Below are 18,644 nucleotides of genomic sequence, written 5' to 3'. Positions count from 1 at the left end.
TCTCCGAGCTGAGAACTGAACCCAGGAGGCCTGATTCTCACCCCCACCAGACCCCCAGCTGCAGAGAACCAGTCATTCCACCACCTCCCTCTTCCTGGTTGTCCTGAAACGACCCCTCAGGATCAGCCCACCCGCGCCTGGGCCCCTTTGCACTGAATAGCCTTGCAGCGGGGGAGGGGGGAAATCTGTGCTGCAGGTGGGTCACGTGCCCCCTGAGTGCATGGGGGGTGGCTTTTTGCAATCAGCCAGATCCTGTGCGCATGGCTGATTGCATGGAGACTCTGCCATGGAGACAAATGCCACTTTGTTCCGCGGCTGGCGCTGGCGTGGGGGGGGGGGGGGCCTGGCGCTGACCTCATTCGCTGCGGCTGGCGTGGGGGGTGGGTGGGAGTCGGCTCCCTGCAGCACTCCCCTCCCCCCTCGATATGACACTGACCTAGATTGCCATCTACCAGTGCCATTCACACCCCCCCCCCGCCCCTTCCGTGCCCGAGCCAGCTGCCTGCAGAGAGATGCCTGCGGTGCCCACGCGGCACCTGTGCGTGATGTACCTCGCCTGGTGTCGGTGTGAGACGTGCGCCCGTGTCTGTGCATGGCACCCGGGAGCGTGGGCCAGAGCGGTGCGTCTGGGGCATGCACGTCGCTATCGTGTGTGTGGCGTGTCGGGCAGAGGGGGATGTGGGGCGCGGCTGTGGTGCCCGTGTGGGGGAATCGGAGCATGTGCTTTCTCTGTGCGTGTGGCGGGCATGTCTGTGTGTGATGGGCATGATGTGTCCGGGTGGTACCTATGTGCGTTTTGTACCAGGGCATGAGGGGGGCTTTGTGTCCAAGCCAGCGCTTGTTTCAGCGATGGGTGTAGGGTGTGTGTATATGTGTGACTGTGTCTGTGTGAGTATGTTGGTGGGGAGTATGTCCCTTTCTCTAATCACGGAACCCAAGAGTCCTGACTCCCAGCCCCTCCCACCTGCTCTAACCACTAGACCCCACTCCCTTGCCAGAGTTGGGAACAGAACCCAGGAGTCCTAACTCCCCATCCACTGCTTTAACCACTACATGGCACTACACAGCTAACTTTCCAGCCAGCCAGCCTCCCTGCTCTAATCACTATCAACCTGTGGTCGTCCGCAGACTATGTCTAAGATTTCCAAAGGGGTCCGCACCTCCATCCAATATTTTGTAGGGGTCCGCAAATGAATAAATGTTGAAAACCATTGCACTAGGCCTCACACCCCTCCCAGAGCTAGGGATAGGACCCAGGTGTCCTGGCTCCCAGGCCCCCTGCTCTAATCACTAGATCCCACTACTCTCCCAGAGCTGAGGATAGAACCCAGGAGTCCTGACCCCCTCCACTGCTTTTACCACTACACAACTAACTTTCCAGACAGTCAGCAGCTACAAAACTGTGTCAGGGCTGGGGACACATTCGGCAGGCCAGCCGCTCGTCCCTCTGACAAGTGGCACAGAGGGCCATGGACACTAGTTAATGCCTGGTGGCAACAACACAAAGCATCTAAACTCGGTGTGTGTGTGAGCTCCAAAAGGGAGTGCAGGTCCTGGGAACATTGGCTGAACATCAGGACCTCAGAGAGTTTGTGGCTGGTTGCACAATCCCAGCCCGATTAGCGACTTGGCGGGCGGAAACAGAGTCACGCCAACGTGCTCCAAGCTGGGCGTTTCGTTCTCACGTGCGCCTAGGAACAAAGGCCCCCATCCTTAAAGCTAGTTAGGTGTCTAAGTCCCCTGGGTTTCACTGGGAGTTAGGCACCTAAATACATTTGAGGATCTGAGCCAAAATCTCCTCTCCTTGCTCCTACATTGCTCATTCGTATTGTGGGGGCGCCTGGGGGCCGTAGGCAAAGATCAAGGTGCCCATCGCATGAGATGCTGGACCCACACAGAGCAAAAGTGTGCTAGAAAGGAGGAGAATCTGGGTGAAGGCCCTGTGGCCTGGCGTTTCTGGGCCAAGACCCAGCCATGTCTGGTGAATTACAATAGCGTTGAAAGGTCCCGTTAGAGCTGGGGGAAACTCGGAGTTTTCAGCTGGGTGAGAAATTCCAGCAGCTTTCCTCCTGAATGGGCTGTTTCCTGCCAAATTTCCTTTGGGAACGGACCATTCCTAGATGCGAAACGCAGGCCTGGATTCAGTCCTGAGTGACCCAGAGCCGAGCTTTTAGAAAAATGTCCAGTCTTGGTTCAAAAATTGCCAGGGATGGAGATTTTGCCCTGGCCCTTTTAGGTTGTTCCCATAGTTAATCCCCTCCCGGTTAAAATCTAGGCTTTATTTCCAGTCGGGATTTGTCTGAGATTGTCATCCCTTAACCTCCCCCGTGTTAAACTGAATAGATCCTGCTCTTGTCTGTTTTCCAATCCTTTCGTCATTCTCATGGCTCTTTTCTTTGTCAGAAAACTTTCAAGCAGGGCAAGGCCCCAGCTGAGATCAGGGCCCCGTTGCGCCGGGCGCTGCACAGACACAGCGAGAGACGGTCCCTGCCCCAGCTGAGATCAGGGCCCCGTTGCGCCGGGCGCTGCACAGACACAGCGAGAGACGGTCCCTGCCCCAGCAGAGATCAGGGCCCCGTTGCGCCGGGCGCTGCACAGACACAACGAGAGAGTTTGTTTGTGTTCATTAAACACACACACACACGAGGCCTAGATGCTTACAGCCCGCTGCTCTGGGTGGCTTTTGATGACTTAGGACGCAGTGAGCCTTGCCCTAGCACTCACCACCTATTTAAAGCGATGCCGTCCCGTTCCTTTTTGCTACACGGTCCCTCCCCCCAAAATTTACAGTCTAACTAGACTCAGGCTGCCAGGGGAGACTGAATGACAGAGGAGGGACGTGCTGTGCCCCAGGTCTCAAGGCAGGCCCAGAACCCGGGTGTCCTGACTCTTAAAGCAGGGCCCTATTCAGCCCATGCTGCTAGCTCGCCCCTAGAAACTGTCACCCTCCTTCTCCTTCAACGCGCAGCTTGGCTGGAAGGCAACATGGTCCAGTGGGTTGAACTGTGTTAAGGTCACCTGGGTTCTAGCCCCACTGACCTGAGGTGAGTTTTCACCCTTCTGGGCATCAGTTTCCCCGGCACCCTGAGTTTATTTAGGCTGTAAGCTCTTCAGGACAGACACTGTTTGTCTGTCACTCTTTGTCCGTGCAGCACCTGGCACAACGGGGCCCTGATCCCGCTCAGGGTCTGTGCAGCACCTGGCACAACGGGGGCCCTGATCTCAGCTGGGGCCACCTTGTTCTTTTCCCCAATCCAGGCGGCGTCCCTGACCCCATCGCCTATCCCCTTGGGGACAGAACACTCCTAAGCCCCATGGTTCTCCCTGCCCCCCTCCGCCTGCTGCAGAGCCTGGAACAGGTGTGCCGCAGTCCTGGTGTATTTATTGCTAGACAAAGTGGCGGAGGACGCCAGCTCCCCTGGCCGCAGCTGTGAGACAGACACTGGGGCAGCTTTTCTCTGGGGCCTTAGGGCTCAATATGGCCCCTCCGCTGAGTAGAATCGGAGCTCCTCCACTCCGTGCCATGAGCCCTGTACTGCTCGCAGGGATTCTCCCGCTGCAGAAGCCCGTGCTAGGGGAGGGCTGTTTTATCTCACGCTGCCCCCACATCTCCCCCCTCCAATGCATTTGGAGCAATGCACCCCACCCAACGCATTGTGCGAGAGGCCATGGCGCTGGGCAGAGGCTATGCCAGGGAGGGTTGCTGCTGGACAATGCACACTGGCCCACGGGGAGGGCAAATGGCTTTTGTTTGACCCTGCTCGTTGCCACCTGGGGTAGATCTACGCCCTCAGGCCACCACAGAGCCGAGCCAGGAGATATAAAGCCCTCGGCGCCTGAAGGGACCCTGAACTGATGCTCGGGAGAAGCCCTGGGGCCTCCAGTGGCAGGGTAGCAGCACAGGGAAGCCTTGCAGAGAACCGCACGCTCCTGCTGGTGCCCCGCAGCCCAGCCAGCTCCCCGGGCCTTGCTCCGGCTAGAAGAGAACCGGCCTCTTCGAAGCCGGGGGAGCAGGCAGCCCCCGTTGCTGGCTCCCAGAAGCCCAGCTGGGCGGCAGAAGAAGCTGCAGCATGAGCAGCTTTGCCAGCTCTTGTTTCTTTAAGGGCGAAGGGGCTCAGGAGATCATTGGAGGGGAGCGAAAGCCAGGAGGGGACGCTTCAGGGGGCAGCTGAGCTGCAAGGGAGACATGATGGGGCAAGCCCAGCCCAGGGCTGCATCACGCCCGTGGGAGGAAGGGCAAAGGGGGGGCTGGAATTGATGCAACTCCCCAGCCAGAGTGGGCAGGGGAGGGAAACTGGCCCCAAGGGCCAGACTTGGTCAGAGCCCAGTTTTAAAGCCCACCCCCGAGCCGAGCCCAAACCCAACCCGGGAGCATCAAGCTCTTGCCAGACATGACCCTGCTACCTCCTCCACCTGCATCAGCGCCACCACTGCTCCTGGGGGTCTCACGCTCCATCGCCAGCTGCCTCCTGCCTGTGGGGGTGGCGTGGCAGCAGGGCGCCCGTCCCACCTCACTGCACGGCCCGAGGCGCTGTGACACGCTCGCTCCACGGCACGGCGGGAGGCCAGATGGCCCACCCCAGCCGGACTGCTGTCTGCTGAGCCCCCCCACCATTTCCTACATCCAATAACCCCAGCCTCTCCTGCACAGAGAGCTTGACCCCACCCCAGCTGGCCTCTTTGCCAGTTTCACTGCCTGTGGCTAGTAGCAGCAGAATCTGAGGCCACAGGGAGCCTGGGGCAGGGAGGATGAGCAGGGTTCTGGGGCTCTGGAGCCATGAGCAATATTGGGTGCCATGCGGCCACCCTAACCCAGCCTTCTGCGCCCCATGCCAGTGGGGCTCCACCATGACCACAGGGGGTGGGGGGTCCCCTGGAACCTGCAAGACAGGTCAGTTCCCTGCTCTACCAGAATCCCTGTGTGATGTTGACCCATCCTCCATGGGGAGGGATAGCTCAGTGGTTTGAGCATTGGCCTGCTAAACCCCGGGTTGTGAGTTCAGTCCTTGAGGGGGCCACTTAGGGATCTGGGGCAAAATCACTACTTGGTCCTGCTAGTGAAGGCAGGGGGCTGGACTCAATGACCTTTCAGGGTCCCTGCTAGCTCTATGAGATAGGGTATGTCTCCATATACACCATGGTGATAGCTTCAGAGCACCTCTGGGTGCTATTTCTCTTCCCCCCACCCCATTATGATGGTATTGAAGGATGTAAGAGAACATAGTTAGTGCTGCAGCATGAGTAAGTCTACTAGGAACAGAGACCACAACCCAGACTGTGGGGAAGTAAAAGTGGATTTGAGTCCAGAGCCTTGGTTCCATCCACCTTCTCTCCCCTGCCTACAGAACAGAGGCTCATGTTGCTGACAGGAGCCCAGACCTTTTTAGGGTCGACATGACCATTATGCATAGAGGCAGGTGGAAATTGGCTTTCCCATCCCATGGGAATTTTGGGGATTAAGAAGATTCCCATTGCACAGCAGGAGGAAAAATCAGGACCTTTGTTTTCTGCAAAAAATAAAAATAAAAACCTCCCCAAAGAACCCCCCAGAAGAGTCAATAGCTTGGTCCTGTCTCATCCACATCTCTGGGGAGCTCACTATTCACTAGGATCTCGATATGGACCAATCAGCATATTCCAGTCAAAAATGGAAGTCCAAACCTTCCCCACCACCTCTGGGTATTTATGGATCGATAGGATCACCGCACTTATTAATTGCATTCTTCAATGGAAGCCCCCAAGCATCCTGTAGTGCACCCGTTTGTGGCTGATCTTTGCGAGAAAGAGGCCAGCACAGCACACTTGCACTTTAATATTATTCAATATTTTATTGTGGAAACATACAGACAAACTGTTTCGAAAGCAGAAAGATCTCAGGCGGGGGTTGGGAGGGGATTAGGGGAGATTCCCACCCTGGAGATCAGTTCCTCGGCCTGCTCCATCCCACAACCCCCCCCACCCATGACTTCCACGATCCTCTAGTTTTAATTTTAAGCCCAGCACAACAACAAACAAAAAAAAAAAACAAAAGAGCAAGTGACGAGTTAGTGCATACTCATCTCTGGAAAGAAAACGAGAAACCACATGACTGTACATGACGTGAAGACAGAATTCACTGCAGGTGAGTTGTGTTTCTGGAGGGTGAGATGTGGTGGATGAAAAGGGAAGAGACCGACAGTGTTTCTACCTAGACCTATTACCACGTGCTGCCATTCCCAAACAAGGCCGACAAACCCTCCCACCGCTACACAGACACCTTGAACTTCCCCAACCTACCAGTAGGGGGCAGGATTTGCACCATCGGTTTCTAGCTGGGTGGAGAACGTTCAAGCCTACGCCAGCAGGGGCAGCGTGGTCCATTGGTTCAGTAGGACTGGTGGGCACAAGGTGCGTGTGTCGGGGGACAGAGGGAACGGGAAGGTCTATGCCACTTCTTCCTCTGCTTCCTCTTCGAACTCGCCTTCCTCAGCCGTGGCGTCCTGGTACTGCTGGTACTCGGAGACCAGGTCGTTCATGTTGCTCTCCGCCTCGGTGAACTCCATCTCATCCATGCCCTCGCCCGTGTACCAGTGGAGGAAAGCCTTGCGGCGGAACATGGCGGTGAACTGCTCCGAGATGCGCTTGAAGAGCTCCTGGATGGCCGTGCTGTTGCCAATGAAGGTGGCAGCCATCTTGAGCCCGCGGGGCGGGATGTCGCACACGGCCGTCTTGACGTTGTTGGGGATCCACTCCACGAAGTAGCTGCTGTTCTTGTTCTGCACGTTCAGCATCTGCTCGTCCACCTCCTTCATGGACATGCGGCCGCGGAAGACGGCCGCCACCGTCAGGTAGCGCCCGTGGCGGGGGTCGCAGGCGGCCATCATGTTCTTGGCGTCAAACATCTGCTGGGTCAGCTCCGGCACGGTCAAGGCCCGGTACTGCTGGCTGCCGCGGCTGGTCAAGGGGGCAAAGCCGGGCATGAAGAAGTGGAGGCGAGGGAAGGGCACCATGTTGACGGCCAGTTTGCGGAGGTCGGCGTTGAGCTGCCCGGGGAAACGGAGGCAGGTGGTGACGCCGCTCATGGTGGCCGAGACCAGGTGGTTGAGGTCGCCGTAGGTGGGGGTGGTGAGCTTGAGGGTGCGGAAGCAGATGTCGTACAGGGCCTCGTTGTCGATGCAGTAGGTCTCGTCCGTGTTCTCCACCAGCTGGTGGACGGACAGGGTGGCGTTGTAGGGCTCCACCACCGTGTCCGAGACCTTGGGCGACGGCACCACGCTGAAGGTGTTCATGATGCGGTCGGGGTACTCCTCCCGGATCTTGCTAATCAGCAGCGTGCCCATGCCCGAGCCGGTGCCGCCGCCCAGCGAGTGGGTCAGCTGGAAGCCCTGCAGGCAGTCGCAGCTCTCCGCCTCCTTCCTCACCACGTCCAGCACCGAATCCACCAGCTCGGCCCCCTCCGTGTAGTGCCCCTTGGCCCAGTTGTTACCAGCTCCGCTCTGACCTAGGCAGCAAGGAAGGGGGGGACGGGGGTCCAGTTACACGCCGGGAGCACTACGGGTTGCATGGCTTGGGGGGAGGGGGATGGGAGTGTCCACCCTTTGCCAAGCCAACCCTAGATAGAAGGACATGGTCTCCGTTGAAGACCAGCGTGTTGAGTTTAGCAGATCTCAGCCCTGGTGGCTTTATGGATGATCCCAGGGCTGAGTTCCACCAAACTCGACACATGGGCCACCCGGACAGCTCATGTGCACACAGCTGCCAGACGCAGCCGGCCCCTTCGGCAGACTGGGGCAGAGGACCAAGGAGACTGGATTGTCCGTGACGGGACAGGAAGGAAGCACACAAGACTGGCAGGGAGCCGGGGGACACAGCACCCCCACAACTGCGCACTAACTTCCCCAGCCAAGACTGGCTCTAGCGTTTCAGCTTGGGCACCCCAAAGAGGCCCAATTCACACAGCCAAGCACCCACCCGCTGGAGCTCCAGCCCCTTCAGGGTGCCACAAAAGGTTGGGCCTGCTGCAAACGTGCGGAAGTTTAAGATACTGCCCCCTTCCCGTGACTTCAGCTTCTTAGCTGGGTCGGGGTGGCCCAGCCTCTCGCTAGCTACTCTGGGCCCCGAACTCTGCTCAGAAGCCTGGACATGTCACTGGAGAGCCTGGGGTAACCCCGCAGCTTTCAGATCCTGCACCATCTGATCCTGCCTGGGATCCAGACACTGGCAAAACTCCACAGCTGAATGAATCAGCCAACGCCTTGGGGCTCTCCAATTCCTTCCTGAAGATGCAGAGGGTGTAGGTGGGGGTTGTTAATTAAAGTGCCTTGCCCAGTAATTAAAAGCTATTCACACATGCTCTGAGCTTCTTCAGCAAGTTCTACCCCACCCAGGTCCCTTCGGAGAGATTCTCTCTTTTCTGGGGGAGGAAGTCGGTTTTCTGAGAACCTGGGAGTCCTGGCTTCCCCCTGCCCCCAGCCACTGCTCTCACCACTAGGCGACGCTGCTGTCCAGAACCAGCACAAGAACCCAAGGGGTCAAGCGGGAGAGGGACAGGGGGGTGGTACCCCAAGCCCCACTTTTCCTAACCATCTCATTGTCGCCTCCTCTTGGTGGGGACGAGGAGCGCAGGGACAGAAGCCATCACCCACCCGCTGGGAGAAATCAGGCTGAGCTGGGGATAGACTGGCCACCCCATCCCGCCTTGTGGGGGGAAGTCAGTCTCCTCCATGGGTAGCTCGTGGGGCCAGGATCATTAACCTACCCATTGTCCCTGAAACACGGGTCCCACCAAGAGGGACGCCCTGCCATGTGGTGGAGAAACTAGCCAATTATAGACAGTGCTGTTTTGGGAAGAAACATGCAGGGGACCTCAGCTCTTCCTGCACTGATGGGGACCCTCCCCGCACAAGACCCCAGCACCTCAGTGCTGCCCACCTTACCGAAAACAAAGTTGTCAGGCCTGAAGATCTGCCCAAAAGGACCAGATCGGACCGAGTCCATGGTCCCAGGTTCCAGGTCCACCAGGACTGCCCTGGGCACGTACTTCCCACCTGGCGGAAGAGAGAGATCAGATGCTTTCAGGAGGCCGGGTTGTGTCATCACAGGTTGTGTCACCCATTTGCCCTGGGGGCGTCTAGCTGGCGGGTGGGGCCCAGCCCCGAGTTCCGGGATTGCCTCAGTAGGCCAGAGACCAAGGTGTGTGTATTGGGGGGAGGTGGGGGAGGGATTTCTTCCCCTCCCCCAAGCAATGGATTGCTACAGATGCAGCCAGAGCAGCTGCTGAGACCCCCAGCCCCCCAGACTCTCCACTGCAGGTGGGTGCCACCAGCTACTTGCTTCTCACTGATTGCCGTGCATCAGAGCGCACCAGGAAGGATTGTGCGGCCTCATATTCACTCCCACAAGACCTGGCCACTAGCTATTTGACGAGGAGAGGAAATGAAGCACCTGAGTGATCTGACAAAAGGTCATAGCAGGGGAGAGAACCCAGGAGTCCGGCTTCCCAGCCCCCCTGCTGTGACCACTGGACCCCACTCCCCTCCCAGAGCTGGGTATAGGACCCAGGAGTCCTGACTCCCTGGTCCCGTGTTCCACCCACTAGGATGCACTGCCAACCAGGCCACCTCCCTCCCAGCGGGACATTAACAAAGGAACTAGCCAGGAAGCTTCAAGCACCCACCAGGAAGCAGTGTGTTAATGGGGGAGATCCCTCTAGACCCACCATGCACAGACAGGCTGTGGTTAGAGACCCCTGCCCCCACAATTCCACCCCCCCCACCTGCCCTGGACTCGGTACCTGAAGCCTCATTGTAATAAACGTTGATCCTCTCCAGCTGCAGGTCACTGTCTCCGTGGTAGGTACCAGTGGGGTCTATGCCATGCTCATCGCTGATGACTTCCCAGAACTGCAGGGAGGGTGTAGAGGAAGGGGTTTAAAAAGTCACATAAACAAACCCTTCTGCAAGCAGCTGCAGACTGGATCTAGCCTGGCAGCGGGGCTGGCTGCAGAGAAACCCACCCAAGCTTATGCAATACTAACCCACCACATGAGAGACGAATTCCTTCCTGACCACCAGCTGGTGACTGGATTGTGCCTTGAAGCATGATCATTAAACCTGCTCTACCCAGGTCTGCCTCAGCTTGATAGCTGCTGCAGCTGCCCCCCTCCTCTGTGAGAAGATGGAACTAGATACCTGCCAGATCATCTCCTTCTCCACCCGCCCACCAAGTTATTAGCATCTGCCTGCCTCAGATCCTTTTAGGAAAACTGATCGAATGCCCTTGATTGTAAGGAGCGTATTGTATTTGCTTTCTATGGTCTCTGCACCTCAGTCGGGGAGATAGGAGTGTAATTTATTTATCAGGCTGTCATCCTAGCCAGGCTAACTGCAGGTGGCATTTGCACCAGTTACAGGGACACGGGCGGTATTATCTGTCATTTTCCACAAGCTGGGTTAGTACTTCACTCAGACCCAGCTTGCTGGGGGAGGTTGGGGGGGGGGGAGGAGGAAAGGGGGGGGAGGAGGAAAGAGTGGGGGAAAAATTGCTTACCCCATTTCCCCAAGACAAGTGTCTGACTTATTTAAAATAGCAGAAGTACTAAAGACCTCAAACCCAACACACACACACACACACACCCCCTCAAATGTTTACAAACTAGAATAGACACTGCAGAGAAAGGGTTCTCTCTCTTACAGATGGGGAAACTGAGGCAGAGCTAGATTTTTTCAAGGGCTCCACTTCCATTTAGGGTGCTTAAAACCCAGATTGTCTAGAGAATTCACCACCCATCACGGCTGAGTTTTGAGAACCCAGACGGGAACTGAAGTCAGTTCTCTCTCATCCCAGCCCACCACAGAGCCATCTCTGCCTTTTCATTGCCAGGGAGGGACGCGAGACTGTTTGACCTGGTAGGTTTCAGGACATCTCTGGAAGGTGGCTTGCGAGCACAGTCCCCGGGGCTGGGTTCTTGTGATTTGGTCAGTCGCAGAACAGCGCCCCTAGAAGCACTGGTCTAATGTACAGTTGGGTACTTGGGTTAAGCGCCTGTGAACCCAGGGGAATTTGCAGGGTACTGGGACATCCCGCAGACCAGGGCAGTCTCTAGCACCACACAGCTATCCAGGGCCTCCTGGAAGGTACAAGCCCCACTTTTGTGGCATCAGCTTAAAATACAGCAGTTTTCAAACTGGCTAACACCCCCGCTACAATGAGGGGATCAACCCACCTGCACTCACAGGCAGAACTGGAGGGAGGGTGGAGGACCCAGGACAGAGTCCTGGCTCCCCCGCTTCCCTCACCCACTAGAATAGTCCCAGCTCGAGAATCCAGGAGTCCAACCCCCAACCCCAGTCTCTAGCCATGAAACCCAGTTCCTCCCAGTTAGGAGAGAACCCAGGAATCCAGAATCTCAGCCCTGCCCCCTTCTCTAGCTCCCCTCCTGGAGCCAGGAATAGAACCCAGCCATCAGACGACCCCCCCTGCCCCCAGTCATTAGACCCTACACTTCTGGGGGGAGGGAGGGGTAAGAACCCAGGAGTCCTGCCTCCCAGTTGCCCCTCCCCCTCAGACAATCAGGTCAGGGGAGAGAGAGAAGAGATTGCAACATTCAGGTCAAAAGAAATCAGCATGGATTTAACACCAGTCTATTGTCCAGCAGAGTTGTGTGCACAAACACACACACACACATTCTGCAGCATGGCTCTAAAATGGAGCCGCCGCAAGCCCTCGCCTCTTTCGATCTCGCCACTATGATGCTGCTGCTGCAGCAGGTTCTATTTATACCCGGCGCTGGCTACATGGGAGGAAGTGGGGGTGGGCAGCAAGGAATCCACAAAGGCAGAACCGGGGGGGGGGGGGGGGGAGAGAAGCAGACACCCACACACACCCCTTAAAAAACCCCTCCCTTCCTCTGCCTGGCTGTAGTGCTGTCACTTACCCCTCTGCCCCCCCACATGCTACAGGAAGGGGTGCCCCCCCTTGCCAGCACCCCTAGATTCTGGAATAGAACCCAGGCATCCTATTCCCCCCCCCCGCCACCCAGGCACTAGACCCCACACTGGAGTGGAGTCTAGAAACCAGAGGGATGGGGATGCAGATCTGGGGGTGGGGTCTCTACAATTCCCCCCTCCCTGCTTCAGATTTTAGCAGGCTGCAAGGCTCCCCTCTTGCTGGGCTAATATTTCAGGGGTCTGAGATCCTGGCTGGCTGAAACTGGGGTGTGAGGAGGCAGCAGGGTCCTTCCCTCGAATTGAGGGTTAGATCCCAGCTGGCCAGAATTGGGGTACATTCCGGGGGGCCAAGGATGTAACAAAAAGGGAGGGAGCTGTTCTGGTGCCTGGCTTCACCCCCGAATCTCAGGGGTTCAGTTCCCTGCTGGTGTACAGGGCTGGGAAGGAGAATTGGTATCTTGTGGGGGGGGGGGGGGAGGTTGCACAGGAGGAACCGAACCCCTAAAAACAAGGGGGTGAAACAAGCCATTGAGCTAGTTTCAGCCTCCCTCCAGGAGACAGCCCCACTCCCCTCCAGGTTCCACTGAACACTCCTCCCCCCACCAGCACCAGCAGGGATCCAAAAATAATCCACCAACCCCGCCCCCACCCCCCATGCCGATTCCTCCACCCTGCACCAGCCCTGGCCTGACAGGTTCGGCTTTTTAAAGCGACAGGCAATTGAAGGGGGGGGGAGGGGGCAGCGCCAGCCCCCTTTGCAGAGGGGCCTGTAACCGCAGGGGCAGTTTCAATCCGAGCTTTGTTCTGTCTGCAGGAGGCGTGTGGGAACATGAGCCCTGTGCCCATTACCACACAGGGCCAGGCTTCCCACAGCCACACTGGGCAGAACCGCCCCCCCCGCCCCAGACACATCAGCCACCCCCCCGCAGCATGGCCTTGCTATGGGTGAGCCACTCCAACAAGGCAACTCCCCCCCGCACCCTACAGGGAAGGCTGGAATTGGGGTGTCACAGTGCAAACAGACAAAGCGATTGCTTAGGGCCCCGAGCAGCTCAAGGGCCCCCTCCATTTGCTATTATTTTCATAAGAATGTGCCTGTTTTAGCGTTGGGAGGGACCCCAAAATATTCCTGCTTATGGCCCCCCAGGGGCTAGCACCACCACTGGGTTTTGGTTAAAAGCCTTCGGATCCCAGGGGCGGGCAGATGTTTGGGGAAAGTGCAATCCGAGTGGGCTGGATCTGCACCCCCAAAGCAACACCTGCCAGCAGCCTTACTGCGGGGGCGGGGGGGGGGGGGACAGGCAAGCAGGGCTGCCAGGGGCTTTTAGGTTGACCCTGCAGATCAAGTGTCTATTAGGAGAACAGGGGCGATCCTAGGACACCCCCCCACACAGTGCAGATGGAGCAGCCGGACACCCCAGCCGCCCTGCACCATTGCCAGCGACCCCCCCCTGAAGGAGAGGCCACGTGGCCTGCATCAGGACGCGCCCCACTTCCACTGGCAGCAGGGCAAGTCCGCCCCACCTGGTGATGCTCAGGGCCTGCCCCTGCTCCCTATGGCGGCATGAGCCAGCCTGGGGCCTAGCCACCAGGCCATCCCCACACAAGGCCGGGCGGGGCAGACACAGAAACTCCGGGCCGAGCCCCGCCACTGTTCTGAACGCCTGGGAGAACTCCCCGTCCCAGGGCGTCACCAGCCCACAGCTGCCTTGTAGGGCCAGATCCGCCCTCTCCAACCAGTGCTCCAGGCTCCTACTTTCTGACCTTTGTCCCATGGGCTCAGGGCTCTGGAATCCCTCCCCGGGCGGGAAAGCTGCCCTTTGAGCTAGGCCATGGCAGGTAAATTACTCTGGTTCTGAGCCCGCCGCCCTCGTAACAAAGGCTTTACGATGCTGATGCAATGCCAGGCAGGCGAGGTACCAGCTCAGCCGATAAGGCCCCCAAGTGCATGCCGGGAAGGCTCCCGCCTCAAGCGAAAGTGCCGCTTCTGGATCAGTCGTGCAGCTACCGCAGCATCAGGCGGGGAGCGAAGCAGCTCCCAGCAGTTCTGCCTCTGAGAGGAGATTCATTGCTGACGAGGGCTGGGAGGGTCTCCCCCAGGGTGACCCGTGGCCTCCTCTTTGAGGCACAGCTGGGCTGTTTGCTCCCCAATGCTCACAACTTTATGCCCTCAGCTCCCGCCCCAAAACCGGCAGCATCTTGACATGCCAGACGGGGACATCACTATACCAGAGCTGGCAAGATTCCCCCAGGGTGGCTCCGGCACCGGCTACCAACAAGCCCAGCAAGCTACTCTGCTGCCCACCACAGCTCAGCATTTTGATCCAGGGCGCTCCGGGCTTGCCATGCCGGGGGGATCTGGCTTCCATTTGGACAGGCAGAGACAATGGTGGGAAGCTTGCAGGGTTTTAACCCCCCCAGCTGGAGGATGTTGAGAGAGACAAGTGGACCAGGACTCCAGCCTAGACAGGGGCTATGGGCTGAATGGAGCCCATTTAACAGGTGCAACTGGCAAGACAGCCACGCTCCTGATCAGAGACAGCCACACCAGTCCTGTCAGATTCACGCCGCATTTATACCAAGGTGGCACCTCTCCGTGGAGAGAGAGAGACCTGGTACAGGCTTGGTGCTTTGCCATCCCAGCCCCTTGCCACTCCAGCATGGGGCGACCGGGCCAGTAAAGAGAAATGGGCCTTTCTGCCAACGTGTGCAGCGACTGGGGGGTGGGGAGGAGAGCCGCCATATGTTGTCTAGCATCAAACCGTACCTGTCAGGCTTTCATTTAGGAGGTCTGGCAGGGGAAGCTGGGGCCAGAGCCACAGGGAGCCGCATCCCGGTTTCTGCCCCCTCTGGGATGGGTGGGTCGCTCCGGCATTTGAGAGGAGCAGCTTCCCCAAGGGAAAGGCTCTGCATTACTCCCGCATTGCTCAGATCTCTTTCCCCTGCCTGGCAGCTGAGCAGGCACATCCCTGCCTGCCTGGCCTGGAATCTCACTGCCACCGGATCCTGCGCCCCATTCCTGCCTCGGTTCCCTGGCGGTGACTAATTCACACTGTGCTCTGGTGACTCACCCGCTGGGTGTAGGACGAGCCAGCCAGCCAGACCCAGGGCCCAGCAGCAGGAGGAGCCATCTTCATCCCTGGTCTCATGCCACTGCAAGAGACCCACCCTGCCCAGCCGCCCCTGCACGGCGCAAACAGAGGGGGAAGCCAGGGGCTATTTTAAGAGGCTGGAGATCTCTGGACTGATGCCACAGAACAAGAGACCGGTCCAGACTCCCATCCCTCCCCACAGGGGCTCCCTGCAAAGGGCAGCGTTAGCTGTCCCTGCAGGGAGCCATTGTGAATGTGTGCAAGGCAGCCTCTCCAGCCAGCCGCATTCATGCGGCAATGGCAGATTTCTCCCCCAGTCCACGGATCTTCGCCCGCAGTGGGGGGAAAAGCTGCATTTTCGTCCTGGGTGGGTGGGCCGGGGCTGCCCCCTGCGATCTCGCCCTTTTATTTCAGCCCGCCCTGTGGATCCGCAGCTATTTCAGGGACCGGGGGGGGGGCTGGGAGCCAGCCCTTCTGCCCACCCCACCCCCTCGCTGCCGCAAACAGCTGCTCGGCGTGTCCTTCTCCAGGCAGGCGGGATCGGGGCACAGATAGGACTTGGGGTGGCAAGGGGGGGGTGCCCCAGCCAGACCCCCCCACCAACACGCCCCCCAGATTGAGCACAAAATGACCAACTGTCCGATCAGGTTACCAGCCCCCGCCCCACCACACAAGCGCCTGGTGAGGGGTCTCCCCCATCTGCAGGGCACTGGCAGGGGTGGGGGTCGCACTGGGCTAGGGACCCTGGCAGGGAAAGCGAAACCAAAGGGGGTGACCCAGAGCCCTTACCCGCCCCAGGGCTGAGATCCTGCGGAGCCCCACCCCCCCAGCTCCCACCTAGGGGTCCCGCCCCCCCCCGGCCCCGCCCTGACCTTGGCCCCGATCTGGTTGCCGCATTGCCCGGCCTGGAGGTGCACGATCTCCCGCATGGTCTCGCTCCGGCTGCGGCTTGTCCCTTAATCCTTCAGCGGCCTCGCATGCGCCTTTAAATGGAGCCCGGGGGAGACGGGGGAGGGGCGGGCCAGCGAGAGGCGATGCGCAATTTGCGCATGGGCCGGAGCTGCCCGACTCCCCCCCCCCCCCGGTGCGCGCGCCCGTAGCTGCACCCCAACTCCAGTGCACCCCGGCTAAAGCGCCCCGCAGCCCGCGTACCCCTGCTCCAGTTCCTCATGCGCCCACCCCCACCCCGTGCTCCTGCAACCGGCGTCCTTAACCCCTCCTGTGCCCCGTATTCCTCTCCGTGTCTCTAATAGCTCCTGCGTTCCCAGGCCCTGCCTTCTGCACCCCAAACTGCCCCAGCACTCAGCACCTGCACCCCCGTGCACGGTCTGCAAACTCTACCAGCCTGCTGCACCTTGCCCCACCCCCCAAATTCTCCATACCCTCAACAGCACCACCCTGCATCCCCTTTCCATGCACCCTGCACCCCCATCTCAGTACCCCCAGCTTCAGCAGCACCCCCCCAATAACCCCATGCACTCTGCATCCCCAGCCTGGGCTCACCCAAGACTCCACCCACCCTGGAAGAAAGACTTGCTCCGCTTACCCCACAGATGAACGTGGGGTTTATTAAGGTTTCCTTGGGATTTACTGAAGGGGGGGTGGGGGTCTGCAGCATGAGGGGGAAGAGAGGTGGAAAAAAGTGGGGGAGCTCCTATAATGCTGAGCAGGAAAACAGGGTGCAGGGGGGTGCCAAGCAGGAAAGATGGGGTGCTCCAGGGTAACAGACCAGGGTGGAGCACAGGGGAAGCAGGCCAAAAATACCAGGTTTCCTTGAGTACCAGGCTCAGGAGGGAAGCAATACGTCCCAGGGGAACAGCCCAAATTCTGGGACCGGCTGTATCCTGCCCATGTAAGCAAGTAGCATCCTGCCCACTGGGGAGTGCTGATGACCCTGCTCCTTCACCGTTAGCGTTGCCAGGTAGATCAGACCAGGAAGGGGCCCATCTAGGCCACACCTGTTGCTCCAGGTTAGGGGACAGGTTCATCTAGATCAGCCTCACCTGTGTGGGAGAGAAGGAACTGGAACTTAGAGGAGAAACAACGAGGGGTCCTTGTGGCACCTTAGAGACTAACACATTTATTTGGGCAGAAGCTTTCATGGGCTAAAACCCACTTCATGGGATACATGGAGTGGAAAATACAGTAGGAAGATGCATCTATAGCAGTAGGTGAAAAGACAGGAGTTGCCTCACCCAGTGCGGGGTCAAGACAAATCAGTTGAAGTGGGCTATTCTCAACAGGAGGAAAAATCACTTGTGAAGTGGTAATCGGGGTGGCTCATTTCAAACAGTTAACCAGAAGGTGTGAGTACCAGTAGGGGCAAATTAGCATGGAGAAATTAGGGTGTGTTTTTTTCAGTTCTTGTAGTGACCCATCCATTCCCAGTCTTTATTCAGGCCTGAATCTTTTCATGTACTGCTATATCTCTTCCTACTGTAAAAGCAGCAAAGAGTTGCTTTTACAGATCCAGACTAACATGGCTACCCCTCTGATACTCTTCCTACTGTATTTTCCACTCCATGCATCTGATGAAGTGGGTTTTAGCCCACGAAAGCTTATGCACAAATAAATTTGTTAGTCTCTAAGGTGCCACAAGGACTCCTCATTGTTTTTGCTGACACAGATTAACACAGCTACCACTCTGAAACCTTATAGGAGAAAGGCCCCAGATCCCATTCCCAGAATCTAGATCAGAGCCAGTGCCCCCTATAGGGGAAAGTTCCCATCCCCTGCCTGCCAATCCCCCCAACCTGGGGCTGGAGCTGAGCCTGTGCCCCCTAGAGGGGAAGGCCTCTCATGCCTTTATGTGGATGGAAATTAAAGGCTAAACCACACAGCTCCAAACAATTACAGCTGTACTCCAGCACCATCCTCGGCCTTGTTGCTACAAATGAGCCCTTGCTCTGCCTCCGGGTGTTAAATGGTGGGAGTTTCCCCTCTTGATTACCCTGCATACCCCAAGCGGAAGCCTCCGAAAACACAACTGAGTGACAGTATACGTTAAAACCAGACAAATACAGCAGCATTGCAATTGCTCTGTGCCCTCACATCTCCGAGGGTACTAGTTGTGACAGTCTGTACCCCCTATGTTCACCCCTTTCATAGACAGGTGATGAATTATGTACAAAGTATGCCTCGTGAGGTATCATCTGAAAACTCATAATTTGCTGATCATTATTGTATTGATGAAACATGCATGGCAGCATTGGGTGTAAAGATGTAGCGTTCCACTGTATGATAGTACTGAGGCCATGTCTACACTAACAAGCTTCCAGTGGCACAGCTGTATCGTGTAGCCGTGTTATGCCCATGGGAGAGAGCTCTCCCACTAACATCATAAAACCAGCTCAACGAGCGGCGGTAGCTAGGCTGGTGGGAGAGTGTCTCCTGCTGACATAGTGCTGTGCACATGAGCTCTTATGCTGGCAAAACTTATGTCACTTGGGGGGATGTTTTTTTCACAACCCTGAGTGAAAAAAGTTTTGCCGACATAAGTGCTAGTGTAGATGTGGCCTCAGACAGGTCCCGAGCAAGGACAAATCAGTTCCCTAGAAACAAAAGCTGGCCCAGGCCTCAGCCTGGTGTCAGTGAAATCCAGTGGACCATCACCTAGTTAAGTGGC

General features: G+C 57.7%; 1 protein-coding gene across 2 annotated transcripts; it reads right to left on the bottom strand.

Annotated features, from left to right (window-relative positions):
• Nucleotides 1–5,808: 5,808 nt before the first annotated feature.
• On the bottom strand, nt 5,809–16,804 carry LOC123353609 (tubulin beta chain). Of its 2 annotated transcripts, none has more exons than XM_044994850.1 (4): nt 16,784–16,804; nt 9,773–9,881; nt 8,916–9,026; nt 5,809–7,480 (listed from the first exon to the last, which is right to left on the bottom strand). In XM_044994850.1, exons 3-4 carry the CDS (start codon nt 8,974–8,976, stop codon nt 6,423–6,425), a joined length of 1,119 nt encoding a protein of 372 aa, XP_044850785.1. In that variant the 5' UTR covers nt 8,977–9,026; nt 9,773–9,881; nt 16,784–16,804; the 3' UTR covers nt 5,809–6,422. The 2 variants fall into 2 exon arrangements, with proteins under 2 accessions (XP_044850785.1, XP_044850784.1); XM_044994849.1 differs by lacking the exon at nt 16,784–16,804 and adding an exon at nt 15,892–16,040.
• Nucleotides 16,805–18,644: the final 1,840 nt, after the last annotated feature.

This window comes from Mauremys mutica, chromosome 20 (genome assembly GCF_020497125.1).
Source record: "Mauremys mutica isolate MM-2020 ecotype Southern chromosome 20, ASM2049712v1, whole genome shotgun sequence".
Taxonomy (NCBI): Eukaryota; Metazoa; Chordata; order Testudines; family Geoemydidae; genus Mauremys; species Mauremys mutica.
This window is presented reverse-complemented; position numbering and strand designations above follow the sequence as displayed.